Source organism: Sphaerodactylus townsendi, linkage group LG07 (assembly GCF_021028975.2).
Source record: "Sphaerodactylus townsendi isolate TG3544 linkage group LG07, MPM_Stown_v2.3, whole genome shotgun sequence".
NCBI classification, from domain to species: Eukaryota; Metazoa; Chordata; class Lepidosauria; order Squamata; family Sphaerodactylidae; genus Sphaerodactylus; species Sphaerodactylus townsendi.
This window is the reverse complement of record NC_059431.1, coordinates 39,506,503-39,522,529: the sequence shown is the minus strand read 5'-3', so window position 1 is coordinate 39,522,529 and position 16,027 is coordinate 39,506,503. Positions and strand designations below refer to the sequence as shown.

The following is a 16,027-nucleotide window of genomic DNA, read 5'->3' as shown; positions in this document are numbered from 1 at the left end:
TTTTTAAATAGTTTGGTGGGTTGGTCAGATGTCTCTTCTGAGGTTTCTTCACCTTCAGAAAATCTGTCCACTTCCTCCCCTTCTTCTCTATCTGAACCTTCTTCTTCCTCCTCTGGGAATGCTGTGAGGTTCCTATGATATCCTGCCCAATTTCCTCTGGAGGAGTTGGGGGGGAGGGAACTTTGGGAACGTTGGCTGTATGATCCCCTCTGATGAATTTCTTGTTGTTCCCTAGCCATTAAGGTTTTTTCAATCTCAGCCTGCAATAGCTCCACAAAGTCAGCAGGGGTAGCCGCTTGCCAGGCTGAGACTGCTAAATTGGCGGGAACTGCTTCGTCCTTGTGGGAGGGGGCCGGGTTGGGAGCTAACAAGCCGCCATTGCCCGTCTGGGGCGCTGATCCACCCCCTCTCCCAGTGCACTGATCGGGGTCGGGTTCTTGCCTTGGCGCATTCGTCGTGCCTTCTTCCTCCCGGTCCTCCGATCCTTCTGCCGAGCGATCCATGTCCCGCAAGGGGTAGGAGATGCTCGGCGGGGAGCCGGCCGCTGCGGCAGTGCCCTTGGGAGGCGATCAGCTCCCACGCGGCGCCGTCTTCTTTTTCTTCTTGGGCATGGGAGGTCCCTCCTCACACCCTGCCGCGTATTTCTCTTGCGTTGCTCTCCTTTCTGGAGAGAAACGCTCAACTTGTTTCTTTGCTCCCCTGGTTCTTTCTGCCCCTGAGCCTGAGAAGGTCTCCCTTGGGGGAGTGAATGAGCCAGAGGACCTGTTGCTCATTATGTCTTTGTCTCCCACTCTTACTAAAACAAACACACACAGAGTATAGGAAGACAATACTTAACAAATACACACACACAAGGTTGATTGGGTAGGCACTTGACTCACTGACACACGTAAAACAGTAGCGCGAGTGGAGCCTAGGTGTAACGCTGCACACCCTGCAAAGGCAGGAACAAATACTGAGGGAAGAGGCGTTGAAGACCCACACAGGAAGGGGAGGCAAAAGAATTCTGATTGGTTCCTGCCACCCTGCAAGTGGTGATGAGCATATCTCAAGCAAGATGTCTTCCCTCCCCCAGTAGAAAGGGGGGGGGGATATAAATCCAAACTCCTCCTCCTCCTCCTCTTCTTCTTCTAATAAACTTAATAACGGTGTCTTTTATATACTGAGCACTTAAGATCTTTTTATATATATTTCTTATATTATGCAACGATCATGTCTGTTTTATTCTTAGACAAAAATATTCATTAACAAATCTTGTTTCTCAAGTCCTGATATAAATTAAATGCCAAGTACAAACTGAACCTATAGTGGGATGTATTCTCCTGATAGACTGAAAATATCTTAGGCTACTGGTTTTATGAGTAAACTAAGATGAGTCCAAACATGTGTATGCTAACTGTCAACTGTGACAGAGGCTGCCAACAGAAGAGGAGGTTGAAAGTTCCTAAATGCATATATGTGTGTGCAACTGTAGTCAATTTGCTGTGTTATACTCATGCATTATTTTGGATGTCATTTTGGATTGGTATTAATTATGTGTGTTTAATCTGTTGCTGATTGCCAATAAAATTTTATATTTTAATTTTAGGCTGTTTTGAATTTTAAGAGAAAGTAGAATTTTAAAAATTAATACTATACCGTATTTATATGAATAGCATATTTTTGACAGGCAGCCATCAAACAGATCCTCTTTATCCATTAAATGCTTGTACAGATAAAAACAGTTCACAGTACATCCAAAGGGTGCATCCAAAGGGATACCCAGACTCAGGCTTTTGTAGAAGCAAGCACCAACAATGAGGACATTATCAAGAATAACCCTCTATATGTCTTTCTACTTAAGACCTGACACATGTAGGGCCACACACAGAGATAACCGACCACTGAGACTGTACAATAGGATAAAGGAGGGGGATGATCTCTATGCTACAGCCCAAACCATTACAAGATTTGTAGGTTAAATATGAGACAAACTATCAGTGCCATCCTTTTAAAAAAGCTGAAAATAGAATAGCAAAAGAAATCATTTTGTTCACACCTGTGATGAACCTATGAAAATCTGTTGGCATTTCAGCTCTTTCCTGGTTCTTGCCATTAAACTATGGAGTGGGTGGGAGAAAGTGGTGTGAGGAACCCCTGGCTTATTTCCTTTTTACTCCATGCATGAAATACATTTATTATCCTAGCTCAGTTGTACCTCGTCTTATCTCTGGTGTGGCCTAGAAGACTCCGCTTCACTTGGGAATGCTACTAGTTACTTCATCTTGATGGGATATGAAGGAAGATGGCTAGAGGTGAAGGGCTATTAACCCAGAATTACTGTACTGAAACTTAGGCTGTTTCTGCACAGCCAAGGGAGAGAGCCTGCATCAGCATTAATCACGCCGATGCAGGCTCTGGGGCCATTCGCACAAACGGCCCCATGTGTAAGGCTGCACACACTCAAACAAAGTCAACTTTATAAAAAGGAATGAACTTTATTGATATATGTCGCCCTGGGTACAGGGTGCTGGAACTGAGGGTTCTTGCCCTCAGTCCCAGTGTATATAGGGTGTGTGGACAGTCCTTTGGAGTGGCGGGGATCAGGAGAAACGAAACTGAAACTTAAATGGAAACTGCGGTAGGACCTTGGTCCTGACACCATGGGATACACAGCTGTTGCAGCAGGCTCTGCACAGCCGCGTATTCCCCTCCCCTGCCCCAAATGCCTCCTTACCTTCTGCTGGCAGCCATCGCTCTGTCGTCGCTCTGAGGAGGGAAGGGGACACACCCCCATGGCCAGAGCGACGGCTGAAGCACCAGAGGCCAGGGGGCGTGTCCCCTTCCCTCCTCAGAGCGACGACAGAGTGATGGCTGCCAGCAGAAGGAGGCGTTTGGGGCCGGGGAAGGAAGGGGAGGGAAGGGGAGGGGAAAATGCCAGCTTCCACCCGCTGCCATTCGAATGGCAGTAGATGGAAGCCGGCATTTGCAGGAAAACTCGCTCCCCAAGCAAGTTTTGAAAACACCGTTTTGGTGGGCACAGAGCGCTGCTGCATTGATTTGGCAGCGGCGCCTGTGTGAAGGGTCTCCGCCAAAACGGTGTTTTACCGGGCTGAAGCCGTTGCTTTCAGCCCGTGCAGAAATCGCCTATGTTCCAGCAAACAGTTGCTAGTGGCTATACACTATCATCCTGTTCAAAAAACTGATTTCTGCAGCCAAGTGTCTCGTTACTGCAGGGAGGTCAACAGAACCTGCCAACACCAAATTTCTGGATGGTTATACAGTAGTACACAAAATTATATTTTCTGCTTGTAGCTAACAAGATGACTTGTTTGCAAAAAGCTCTGGTGAAGTTTATTTGTTCAAGCCATAGGCCATAACAAAATTGCAGATAAATACAAAGATAAAATCAAGAGAAGAGCAAATACGACTACATGTGATAAATGGAAAGAACAATTTGTAAACCTCACAAGAGCAACTATCCTTGGCAGAGATCACAAACATCATCACTTAAATGACATCTCATTGATCCAAGTGACAACTAACCACATAGGCATAAATAATATTCAGTCATGTTTAAGCCAATGCTCCGGCAAAAATGGCAAAATTTGCATGTGACCCACTTGTTTTATTTGCCGGTCACTGGAGATTAGCACTGATAATATTTATGAGTAAATTTCAGGTTTGGATTTTTTTTAACCCAGACATTTTTGGTAAAGTCAAATAAAGCCGATATTAAAAAAAACCTGAGCCTAAAATTTTTCACACACAAACACCCTTTGGCCACTGTTTCCCAAGCCCTCAGGAACTTGAAAAACAGCAGGTGAGAGAACTCTGAGGGGGAAACAAGCACATGAACAAGCATCTGAGGGGGAAACAAGCACATGAATGCACGAAGATACCTTATACTAATTTAGGCAATTGGTCCATTAAGGTTGGTATTGTCTACTAGAAGCCCAATCCAGATGTGGAGGCTGACATGTGGAGGCTGACATATTTGTCCCCTCCACCAGTGCAAGCGGCATTCCTGCAGGGAGAAAGGGCAAAGTGGCAGTGGTTGGCCATCCTATAGCTCCACAACTGCAAAATTTGGAAGTCTGGATTGATGCAGACCTGTGCTGGCATCCTGATTGGACACAGGTGAGAAGGGAATAGGCCAGGATGTTCTCAGGGGTGGAGCTAATGGCACTGCAGCCCAGGTCCTGGACTCATGCTACCTGGGTGGCATAATTCCATTAAGCCCTATGGAGGGCTTTCTGGCAACAGGTAGGGGTTGGCTTTTTCTTTCTCCCTGCACTGCTGGAAAGTCCTCTGGAGGTAGCGGTGCCATGGCAACAGCCCTCCAGGGTCTTAGGCAGAGGTCTTTAACATCACCTACTACCTGACCCCTTCCATTGGAGACACTGGGAAATGAACCTGGGACCTTTTATAGATCAAGCAGATGCTTTACTGCTGAGCTACAGCCCCCTCCCCCCCAAGACTGAATATGTTGGGAGAGCAAGAAGCAGTATAACACAATAATGATCTATTGGCACATCATTTTCAACAGAATTTATAGCACATACATGAAGAAACAAATAAATAAAAGGATTGTGGGACTCTCCATTGCATTTATGACAACCATAGTGACTGTACACTCCACAAGAGTGAGTGTACAGTCACTGCAAAGGACACATGTAAGTCAGAAAAAAAACCAGATGGAGGAACACATAAAACTTCCATGAGGGGATACTCCATCAGCAAAATCCGTGTCTCCGCATTTGTCATGGAAATGAAACCAGTGAAGAGAATCCTTGCCATGTGGAAGCAGCCTTGGGTGAGTCAGCTAAATACCATTCTGATATCATGCTGATATTAGAACATAACATAACAAGCTTTCCTAATGTTGGCCAATTCATGCTGGAAAAAAAAATATAGTCTATTTTCTGAATTCCACTTTGCAGCAAACACTCTGGTTCCCTATATGACTAAGTCATCCAAAGGTCTCCAACATTATTCCACCAACATAAACTATTTGGTTATTTAAACATATTTTCAGGAGTTTGTTCTATCAGTTTAGACAAATAATTTAAAAGGTACCTGAATTTTTTGGAGGGTGAAGTTATATTCCTGGAAGTTCTTAATACATTTCTAAGCATATTGTTCTGAAAAAGTTCAAAATCAGATGGCCTTTTTTATTCCACAGAGGACATGAAGGAGTTCAGTTTTAAAACAGAGTAAGACCTGTTCACTCTCATAGGGTCTTCAAAACTTTAGGCACCCTAATGGACTACCAAGGTCTCAGCTTTGCAACACTAAGTTAATTCAAGATCTCAGGTCAAGAAAATGGAACCGCAGAAATCAACCTAATCTGGTTTGTTCAGTTATAAATCTAGATAATGATGTACTAAACTGGCTTACAAACATTTTTGTTCTGTTGCAATTAATATTCAATACATTCCATTTTCAAAAGATATCTGAAGCTAATAATCTCTGCAGGGGGGGTGGAACTGTAGCAAATCTGTGGAAGAAATGGCCAAGTAAAAATTAACCTAGGCTAAAAGGCATGCTAACTTAGCCCAGTTGCTATGGGAACTAGAGAACTCAGAAGAAGAGATCAGCTGAGAGGAAGCCCTGAGAGAGAGAATGGAACATCATGGCTCCAAATGGTATAGAAATATTCCTGAAATCTGCAGAGGCCATTGAAGGGTTCATCAGAGTTTGGCAATTATAGGTGGATGGCAGCCCCATCCAAACCTGGGCGTGGCGCAGCACCAATGCAGCAGCACCCCACCGCTTTCAAGAGGGCTGTTTTTAGCTGCAACAAAAATACATAACCTTTTAGCCTAGGTTAATTTCCACCTGCAGCTAATTTGCCAGTTGCTGCAAACTATTAGGATTGCCAATTTCTGATTGGGAGATTCCTGGAGATTTCAGGCTACTGCTCTGGAAGGGTGAGGTCTGGAGAGAAAAGGGATTCTTCATAAAGTAGAATCTCCAAGAGTCCAATCATCAAAGAAGTCATTTTCTCCAGGGAAATTGATCTCTGTAGTCTAGAGCTCAGTTGCAATTCTAGGAGATCCACAGGAAAGTTGTCATCTTAACCAGCTATAGCTGTAACAAAAATATGATTTGGCCATAGCGATCCATGCTCTGAGTACATTCAAGTGAGATTAGTGTAATGCACTCTGGCTCATTCCGCACATGCAGAATAATGTACTTTCAAACTGCTTTCAGTGCTCTTTGAAGCTGTGTGGAATGGCAAAATCCACTTGCAAACAGTTGTGAAAGTGGTTTGAAAACACATTATTTTGCGTATGCGGAAGGGGCCTCTGAATTGGAATGGCTTAAAAAAACCTTATCCAAAATGCAACAGCCAGGCTATTCTTAGGGGCAGGATACAGGGACTGCAATCAGCCAAGTGCTTAAAGATTTGCACTGGTTGCCCAGTTGCCCAGTTGGCAAGCTAGACAATATTGGTGGAGGTGGTTTCCAAGCACAATTCAAAGCACTGGTTCTTACCTTTAAAATCCTAAAAAGCTTGGGGGCAGAGTACTTGACGAACCACCTCCACCAATATTGTCTAGCTTGCCAGCTAAAACTCTTCACACAAGCTCTGCTCTATGTATCCTTGACTTTGGAGATGAGGTGAGTGGTGACCAGAAACTAGACTTGTTCTGAGTTGGTACTTCTCCTGTTGAATTCCCGTCCGGTTGAACCCACCTAGATCCTACTCTACTTTCTTTTGTGCATGAAGCTGAAATGTTTCTATTTAGCAGACTTTTAATTAAAGGGCTTTTTAAAAACATCATTCCATGATCCTTTAGTATGATAAATGTTTAAAACCCATTTTAAGCTCTCACATGTTTTATGTTGTTTTATGCTTTGAGTGTACGGAATGCTGGGTTTTAATAACTCCTAATTTAAATATAATATTTAAATATTTCCAGGTACAGAGATCAGTTCACCAGGAGAAAATGGCAACTTTGTATGGTAGATTTTGCATTGCACTCCACTGAAATCTGTCCTCTCGCTGAACCCCCCTTCCTCAGATTTCACCTTAAAAATCTCCAGGTATTTCCTAGTCTGGAGCAGGCAATCCTAGTTCTGCACAAAGTAGCATGTTTTAATAATAGCTGTATCTTCAATGTTTGTGATGTCTAAATTGTAAACAAAGGCGCCTAGAAGAAGGAGCAGGGGACACAAACACATAGCTGTGCATCTGGGATTGTAGAGTTCTGCACAGTTTCAGCACTCAAGACAGATTTTTCAAGAGCAAGTCAAGAAAGTAGATTCTGTGTTTGTGCCCAAGCAGCCCACAGCAGCTTCTGGCCTTGCTGCCCAGGCTGATGAATGCTCACCATATAAATTCAAAAGAATACATAACACCCCCCACCCCCCGGGAGGAAACCTTTAAGTCATATGACACTTAAAATACTTTCAAGTGTTATAACAGTTGTTAAAAATTTTGAAAGCACTGGCCATGTTCTAGCAGCATTCTCTTCTGACATTTTGCCTGCATCTGTGGCTGGGATGAACCAATTATTAATCCTGTTGGAAAAGGGGATTCAAACACTAGGAGACCCCACTACAACCCCATTGTATAGCGAAGAACCCCAAGGTATATATACTCCACTTGCTTTCCTTTCATACTATCAGATCCTCTGAAGATGCCAGCCACAGATGTAGACGAAACGTCAGAAGAGAATGCTGCTAGAACACAGCCATACAGCCCGGAAACCACACAGCACCCCAGTGATTCCGGCCGTGAAAGCCTTCAACAATATTTTGAAAGCATTTTGAAAATGTTGTCAATTTTTTTAAAATCTCTGCTGTGTGCCATGGCCCATTGCTGTGTTCAGTTTTGAGTTGAGAAATGTTCTATAATGTGATGGTGGCTTTGAGATTACTTGGTGCAAAAAAATAATTCTTTGGTTGTAGTTGGGGAGGGTGGCCTTTGGTCATGGGGGGAGGATGGCTGCCCATGGGGGGGGGGGGGCAAAACTCAGATGTAGCCCCGGGCTCCATCCCTAGCTACTCCTCTGACTGGTATGATGTAAAAAAAATCACTGAATGAAGATCAGACTTCTAGAAAAGGAGCAGAATACTGAACTCTTATTAACTGCAATAAGCAGTTATCCAGGAAGTGACTTTAAGCAGGCCTACCTCAGAAGTCAGTTCCATTTTATTCAATGGAGTTGACTCTGAGGAAAGTATTTTTAAGACTGCAGCCCCAAATTGGTAAACAGTTTCCCTCACTGACTGTATGAAAAACAAATCTACAAAGGCAGCAAATACCCATCTTGCCTGGCACATTTTATGCATTATACAAGCAAGTACATAGCAGTTTTCTACGGCTGAATGAACAGCTCTCAGTCCAGCCTGCTCCTAGCAAAGATATCATTGGCAACTACCCAGCTCTCAAGCTTACAAAGTAAATACTTAATATTTCTTAAAGGTATGAGTCTGCTAAGGGGGGGGGGGGGGGGGGACGGGAGCTAACAATAAGGAGAGTCATCATATAAGCCAGTACTTCTCTAGGTTTCTTACAGGAAGCTCAAACCAAATCTATTGATATGTTTAATCCAATTTTAACCATACCTTTCTACCATATATGGTTTTCAAGATATGAAATCTACCAGAAACAGAACCAATTAGCAATCTGCACAAACTGCTGGGCAGATGCTATTTTAATGTCTTCACCAATGTCTCTCTTCCACTCCTACTCTTGCTGTTGTTCCTCCTTTGGACTGTGGCAGCCACGAGACAAAAACTCCTCCCTCCCTCAGAATCTGATTTTACGCAGGACAGGATCCATGGCGTTCATTTCTATATGGTCAGGGCTTCTTCTTTTGGATTGATTTGGCATGATCTATGCTTATAACATTCATATTGGCTCCCAGAATGTCCCTTTTTAAACTTATGTGCAAAAGGATATGGGGTAAAGGGAGTATTAGTTCTTATAAAATTTCATGTACTGTACTGAACCACTCTAATATCCCTTCAAAAATGCAACTTTGTGATAGTTGTAATACCTCTGAAAAAGGCACCCTATAATTATGAATCTAATTTTAGAAGTAAACAATGTATCCTTCTGATGCCAAAACATCACCAGCCACAAGGGAGTCTAGAAAGAGCCTAAGATGATATGCTGGGACTGAAATCTGTCTCCACCACATAGCACCCTGAACACAGACATTAATGGCCATCTTGAAGAAGCAGTGAAAGAAAACTCTAGAAATCATGTCTTTTCGGGCATATACAAACATCACTGCTAAACCTGGAGGGTCAGAAGATCAGCTATAGAGGCATTTCTACAGGGCACGGCCTTGCAGAGTCATCATCTCTTCACTATTCATGTTTTCAATAGACTAGAGAGGAAGGTATTTTTTCCTTAATACCTGTCTCAAAATAGGGGAGTACCACAACAAATATTTGACAAAAGGAGGTTTGGATCTGAGCTGTTCCCACTTTCCCTCAGGAAAATGGCTCAGAACAACACCAAGTTTGTATGAGACGCAAATTACACTCTTTCATGGATACTTCCTGTTTACCACAAGCTGCTATTTTTAATTTCAGTTCTTATTTTTATTGCTGTTCATTTATTTGGACATTTGAAAATTAGATAGGATTAAAAATATAAGTATTTATTTTTAAAATGCATATGTTTTCTCCCTAGAGTTCTGCTTGAGACAGCTATCCTTGGTCTTCTGGGATTTTACTTGCCATATATAAATTGCCCCCCCATAATAATGACAAAATGTTCCTAGCAAGTTACTATGGCAGGCCCTGCTAATATGGAAAGAAATTAAATTGCCTCAGCATTCTTTGACAAGTTTCTTTCCTATCCTAACCTGAGTATCCTTCCATTCCAGGCATGAATTTGGGGAAAGTGTGTCAATTAGCACTAATTCATGCATGTTCAACATTTCCTCGTTGTGCTGGAGAGGTATACTATCCACTCCCCTTTTCCATATTTACATCTGACTCCTGAATTACCCAAATTCAAAGTACTGTGTGTTGCCCCCTGGCATGCCCACTACTGGGATTATGGCTCCAAATGGGGCTGGCCTGGAGGTCAAATATCTTTTGCCACTTTTAACCAAGGAAGAACTGAGCAGAGGCTAGACCCTTTAACTTTCTGCCCCAGTAATAGATGTGTACTTTAGGAAGTTTTTCGTAGCACCAACAGCCTATAAATGAAAGTCTCCCTTCTCTTATCACATCTGACAGTGATTGGTGTGTTTGATGTGTTCATTCAAAAGCCTGGGGCATGGCGCGACGCCCCAGGCAGAGGCGTGGCCAGGCTGTGGCAGGGGCATTCCGGGGTGGGGGGCATCGCAGCAGGGGCACAGGGCCCATGTGTGCCCCGGGCAGAGTTTCCCTTTGCTCCGCCTCTGCCCTAAAACCACCAATCTTCTACATGTAATAGTGAAGTTGAGTCTATCCCCTGACATCTTGCTGGATACTGGATGCTGGATACATAGCCTGGATGCAGCATCTCTCACTTGCCCTCCACCTACACACTTTTTCATGCAGCAATTCACTGTGTCTGCTCCAGCAAATATCCTTGTCATATGTACCTGCCTTATATCCATAGTGCCAGTTCAGTTGGAGAGGGGGCATTAACTGTGAAATGGCTTAACATTTTTTTCTAAAAATATGCTACATATTTATGAATATGGTTATTTTGTTTCTAAAATGGAGCATAGTGCTTAGGAATGTAATGACAGTCATATAAATTACTGCTTCAAAAGTATCACATCTTTTTATTTCTTACGCCATGCTTAAAACCAAGCCAAACATGTACTCAAACATGAATTTCCATACAAACTTCCCTTGTTTTTCTAACTGACTACACAATTTCACCAGCAATTCTTAATGATGGGTCAAAATGACCAAGCTATACATTACTATGATTTCAGATTACCGGTAGTAATTGCTTTAGAATTTATTCAGAATAAAAACACTTAAACTTGGACCACCTGTTTTCTCAGCATTTGAGAAAACTTTGTATGCCAACTAAATCTGGTTCCTTCCCCACCACACAACCACTGATGCCTTCTTTTGCCCCCTAAATTGGTAGGCAGTGATGCTGGGTTCCTATGTGGTCCTAGTATGCATGTACACAATACATACGCTGGTACAGAGCACTAACAATGCAATCCTAAATAGAGTTATATCCACAGCTTAGAATGGTGTAACTCTGTGTAGGATTGCACAGATGGCCACTAAAAACATGCAGTCTTCAAATAAATTTGCACAAAGATCTAGGCCGGGTTTTCCATTTCATTGTTCTGATGGAATCGCTCCGACTTTGCTACAGAGACAAGCAACTCCTAATCACTTTTACTAAAAAAGGCATAGATAGGTTTTTTGCTCACATTTTTGTAAGAATATTGTCATAACACATAAAAGATCCATTTGTAAGAACGACAAAGAAATCTTGCATCTTTCTGAATGGTTGTGTTCATTTTTCTCTAAGAAATCTCTTTCCACACAACTCACCTCTTTATATAAAAAATAAGCATCTTTTTATATTCCCTTTTTTCTTTACTATATTCCGGCTATGAAAAGGGAAACAGGCTAAGATGATCTTATATCATTGTTAGGTACCGACAGATATTTGTAAGTTACATCACTGATAAAGATATCACACTGGAAAGTATAAAATGAGTTTGACATAAAGCATAGATATTGTCTTAGCTTCTCTACCTGTGAGTATCTTTACTGGCAGGATACCTTTTCCCTTACCTCCCTCCATCCCATCAAAAGCAAAGAAAAATATTTGCAATGCAAATGAATATACTAGATAAGCAAGCTTTACATTTGCAAAAGCTACAAAAATGCCCCAAGGCTGCAATTCTATGCAAACTTAACAAGAGCCAGTTTGTCCAGCTCATTGGTGGGCATGTCACAGATAGCTTTTTTACAAGCTATTCACTGTCTTAATGGCTACATTCTTGGATCTTACGCATATCATCTTAGTACTGTGACTCCTACCCTTTCTCCCTATAAACTTCACTAATGATTGGAAGCAAGTTCCACTGAAGTGAATGGTGTGATGCTCTTTAACACTTGCATTACAAACTTGATTTAATGGCACAAGAGACCTGTGAAATCTCCTGCCTGAAAATGTCCGTAGTAGATTTAAGGGCTTTTTCACACAACAGATTTAACAGGCCTCTTGTGCCATTCAATCAAGTGTGTCATGCAAATATTAAAGAGTGTCGCACCATTCATTTCAGAAGAACTTGCTTCCAACCATTAGTGACGTGCCCCAGGGGTAGCAATAAAAATGAGGGATATTCAATACAGAGTTAAGGCACATCATGGCTGTTTCCACTCAGGGGTGGGAAATGGTGCTCCCACTGTAGGAGCAGTTATAATATAGGATAGGCATGGATGTGGGCACTATCTACATACTCCATCTCCATGCTGTATACCCATCTCTTCTTTCTGCATCAATACAACAACAGTCATGCCACAGGCCCTCTCCAGGTCCTGGCAACTCCCCTCCCCCCTTCCCAGCTCAGCTTACCTTTAAAAGAAAAAAGGGAGGATGAAATGTGAATCTTAATTCCACTCTTCTTCCATACTCTAATGGCAAAGCATTCACAAGGACACTCCATCCACAGCCACTCCACAGTTCGTCCTTTGGCCTGGCTCAAAGGAGAAAGCCCTGTAAGGTCATTGATAGAATGGGCATGATGCCATATGGATGCTCCCCACACCAGTGAAGACATGTTACTGTCCACATAGTCAGCTCACAGCATTATCAACTAGTAGGCCAATCTCTTTTCTTTGCCTTCCCCTATCTGCTGCAACTGGTAAGCTGGGCACAAGATAAAAGTCAAAAGGTAAAGGAAATGTTCATAACATTCATGCCCTTAACTATGACCCCTACCTCCTTGTTAGAGCATTTAGTAATCCTTCACAGTCTCTTCCACTCCACTTCAATGCTAAATTATTTTCCTATGTTAATGTTCAACTTAATTTGAAAAAATTAAGGACATGTTAATTGTAAGGAAACATTGTATAAATCGGCCTGGCTATATGGCCAGGCTAGCCTGATCTCATCAGCTCTCAGAAGCTAAGCAGGGTCAATCCTGGCTAGTATTTGGATGGGAGATCACCAAAGAATTCCCAGCATGCTATACAGAGGAAGGCAGTCACTGATCGGGGGGCCCGGGGGGGGCCCCCCGAGCCAGAGTTCATCACCCTTCAAGTTGTACAAACTTGCCTATTCTCCTTCTTTGTTAGTGTAATGAAAAAGACAAGTGATAGATTTTTCCCCAAAAAGCATAGCCAAAGCTGATGGGTATTTTACATTTCAAAGTATAATTATGGATTTCCTTCTAGCAGTAACCCTGAAATAAAGAATTCTCAGTTAAAATCAGTGTCAAAATATATTTTAAATCTGAATATTCCATGATAGAACTAAGGAAATTAGATTTTGTTCTTTTTTGAGAAGACCTTTAGGCACTGCTGTGCTACTGTAAAAGCAAATATTTGATATTTCAGCTACACACATAATGAAAAAAGCATTACGACAGTCTCTCTTTCTAACTATTAGCAATAGCTTCAGCTACACTAGCAGCTGTCATCCTTAAAATACAACTTCCATTGATATTTTCAATATGCACATATAACTTTGGCAATATGCAAATACATTTACATTTATTGATGAAACTACTGAAATCTAATTGACTGTCCTACTGAGCATCATCTACAGCACCACTAGTTAAGCATGTTAAGACAAACACATACTGAGCAAAAATCCTCAAGGACTTTTTAGGGCTGGGAAAATGAATATAATTGCCAAGCTCCAAGTGGTGATTACAACTGATCTCCAGGTCAGAGTGATTAATTTATTTACAGAAGTTTGAAGGGAACTCTGTGGCATTTTATCCCATTGAAGTTTCTCCCTTTCCCCACCCCCACCCTCACCCCCCTGGCTCCACCCACAAAATCTTCAAGAATTTCCCACCCTAAGCTGGTAACCCTAGTTGTTACAGTAACCCATAACAACTAAACAATCAAGCCCCAAATAGCCTATGAGGCTGGGGAAAAAATTACTACAAAGAAAAATTCCTAATAAATTATCCAACCTCATATTTCCAGATTACTTGGAGGGACTTTTTTATTTTGCTTTTTGCTTATCAAATGATCAGCTGGTTATAAAGCCAAGTCTGTGTTTTGGCAAGGCCAATGATTTTGCTTATAGCAACCCACCTTACACGTTTACTCATAACGAGAAGAGAGGGTTAACTTTTCCCTAATCTTCAAAAGCTTTGGGAAACTCCAAGAGCATTAAAAATTTTAATCTAATAATCATGTAACTACAATGTGAACAAGATCTGCTTGGATTAAGACACTACTCGGTTGACGTTTTGCTGCTTTACAGTTAATCAAGGTGCCAGTGTCTGATTCTTTCCACTAACAAGAAATTCTCCGTTTGTAAAGTTTTTCTCTTCTCTAGTTCACTCTAGAAGTCTAACGAGAAAATACCGTTGCCCTTTCTCTCTGTATTGAGTGGCAAGGGAGGTTCCACCACTTGCTCAACATATTTGCCCTTGCCTCTGCTATTTAGCATATAACCTTTGCTCATAGTTTATCAGTGCAATCCTATGCAGAGTTACTCCAGTTTAAATCCAATGAAATTGTTGTGTTTAGCCCGGAGTTACTCTGAATCGCACAAATAGATGTCTTGATATTTGCCACGCACATTCCTTTCCCCCAAACCATAAAAACTCCATTAAAAAAAGCTTACACAATCTGTTTCTTTTTCCCCTGCTGCATGAGGCCAATCTATTGTTCCAGTACTGACCCCTGATCATGTTGGTGTGTATACATAAACCAGAATAACACGCTTGCATGTACATGTGCGCAGATGCGTGCGCCACGGCTGTGGGGGGTGTGTGCCGGGGGCAACCTGTTGCTGCCGCCGCGCTGCCTTGCAACAGCCAACAAAAAATGCTAACGGAAGGTGAACGTACCGCGCGCGCTGGAGAAGTTTGATGTTGACAAACTTCTTGTGGCAGCGAGACTGTGTCAGCACAACTTCCAGGAGAATGAGAGAGCTGCTCTTGCAAGAGCGGAGGGAGGCGGCTGCAGGGACGGAACAGCAAATGCTATTCAGCCTGAGCGGTTTCAAGCCGCCCATGCTGGGGAATTACTGTAGTCTAGCTACGGCTCTTAGCACTGGCGCTGGCTCTGTCTGTGTGTGTGCGTGCGTGTGTGTGAGTGAGTGAGTGAGCAAGCGAGCTAGCTAGCTAGCTAGCGCGTGCGTCGGGAGAGGGGAGGAGAGGGAGGCTGCAGGCGAGGGAACCGAGCGGAGAGCTTGCAAGTTACTTCGCTCCAGCTCTATGCACAGTAGAAGGCGGCGTGTGGCGCGCGAGGGGTTCCTGGTCGGCCCGGAAGAGGGAAAGGGGCTGGAGTCACCCATCCAGCCCCTCTATCCCTCCCGCACCCCCAAAAAACTCCCACTTTTGTTTCCCCGAATACAACTCTCCAAAAAATGTATGCTCGGGCAGACTGACAGCCGGGGTCAAGAAACAGCTGTTGGAGTTAATGTTTCTTCCTCTCACTTCGTCTGATGGCTGTGCCCTGCCAAGAGAAAGTGAGAGAGGGAGAAAGAGTGGGCGCTGCTGTTGTGACAGGCAGTTTGTTGTAAGGGGTAGATGGTGTCTTCATTGCACAGACACATATAGGCACACAAATGGACCAGAAGTGAGCAAGTCCACATTCTCTCACAAGCCTGGTCACCCCCTCCCTCATCACTGATACCAAAGAAATAGCATTTGTTTACAGACGTCTCAGTGTACACCGAATACCTAGGCGCAAGTGCTGCGTCTTTTAAAAAACTTCTGCCCAGCTCCCCCTCTTTTCCCTTCAGTCCTCACTCTGGGAAAATTATGGCCCTGTACTTGCATGCCAAGAATATAAAGCTGAAGGTGAGTCTCATATTATTCCCAATGGGTCTTACTTCCAAATAATTGGATTGCAGCCAAGGGGAGAGAAAAATTGTGGAAAGTGATTTGTCTTAGTTTTTCTTTCACAATCCTGG

The 16,027-nt window shown here is 42.9% G+C and overlaps 1 protein-coding gene across 4 annotated transcripts in view; it reads right to left on the bottom strand.

Annotated features, from left to right (window-relative positions):
• ATG10 (autophagy related 10) overlaps positions 1–15,039 on the bottom strand; it is a 188,719-nt gene extending 173,680 nt beyond the window's left edge. The window contains exons 1-2 of one of the 4 annotated variants that reach the window (XM_048503753.1): positions 14,958–15,039; positions 12,500–12,620 (exon numbers count right to left, since the gene is read on the bottom strand). Coding sequence is in view for 1 of the 4 variants with exons in the window: in XM_048503749.1 (XP_048359706.1) it covers positions 12,500–12,620; positions 14,732–14,760 (150 nt within the window). In the remaining 3 variants the exon portion in view is untranslated. Of the gene's footprint in view, positions 1–12,499; positions 12,641–14,731; positions 14,796–14,957 lie in introns of those variants that run through there. The other 3 variants (XM_048503752.1, XM_048503749.1, XM_048503754.1) reach the window with 3 other exon arrangements.
• Between the last annotated feature and the right edge of the window lie 988 nt (positions 15,040–16,027).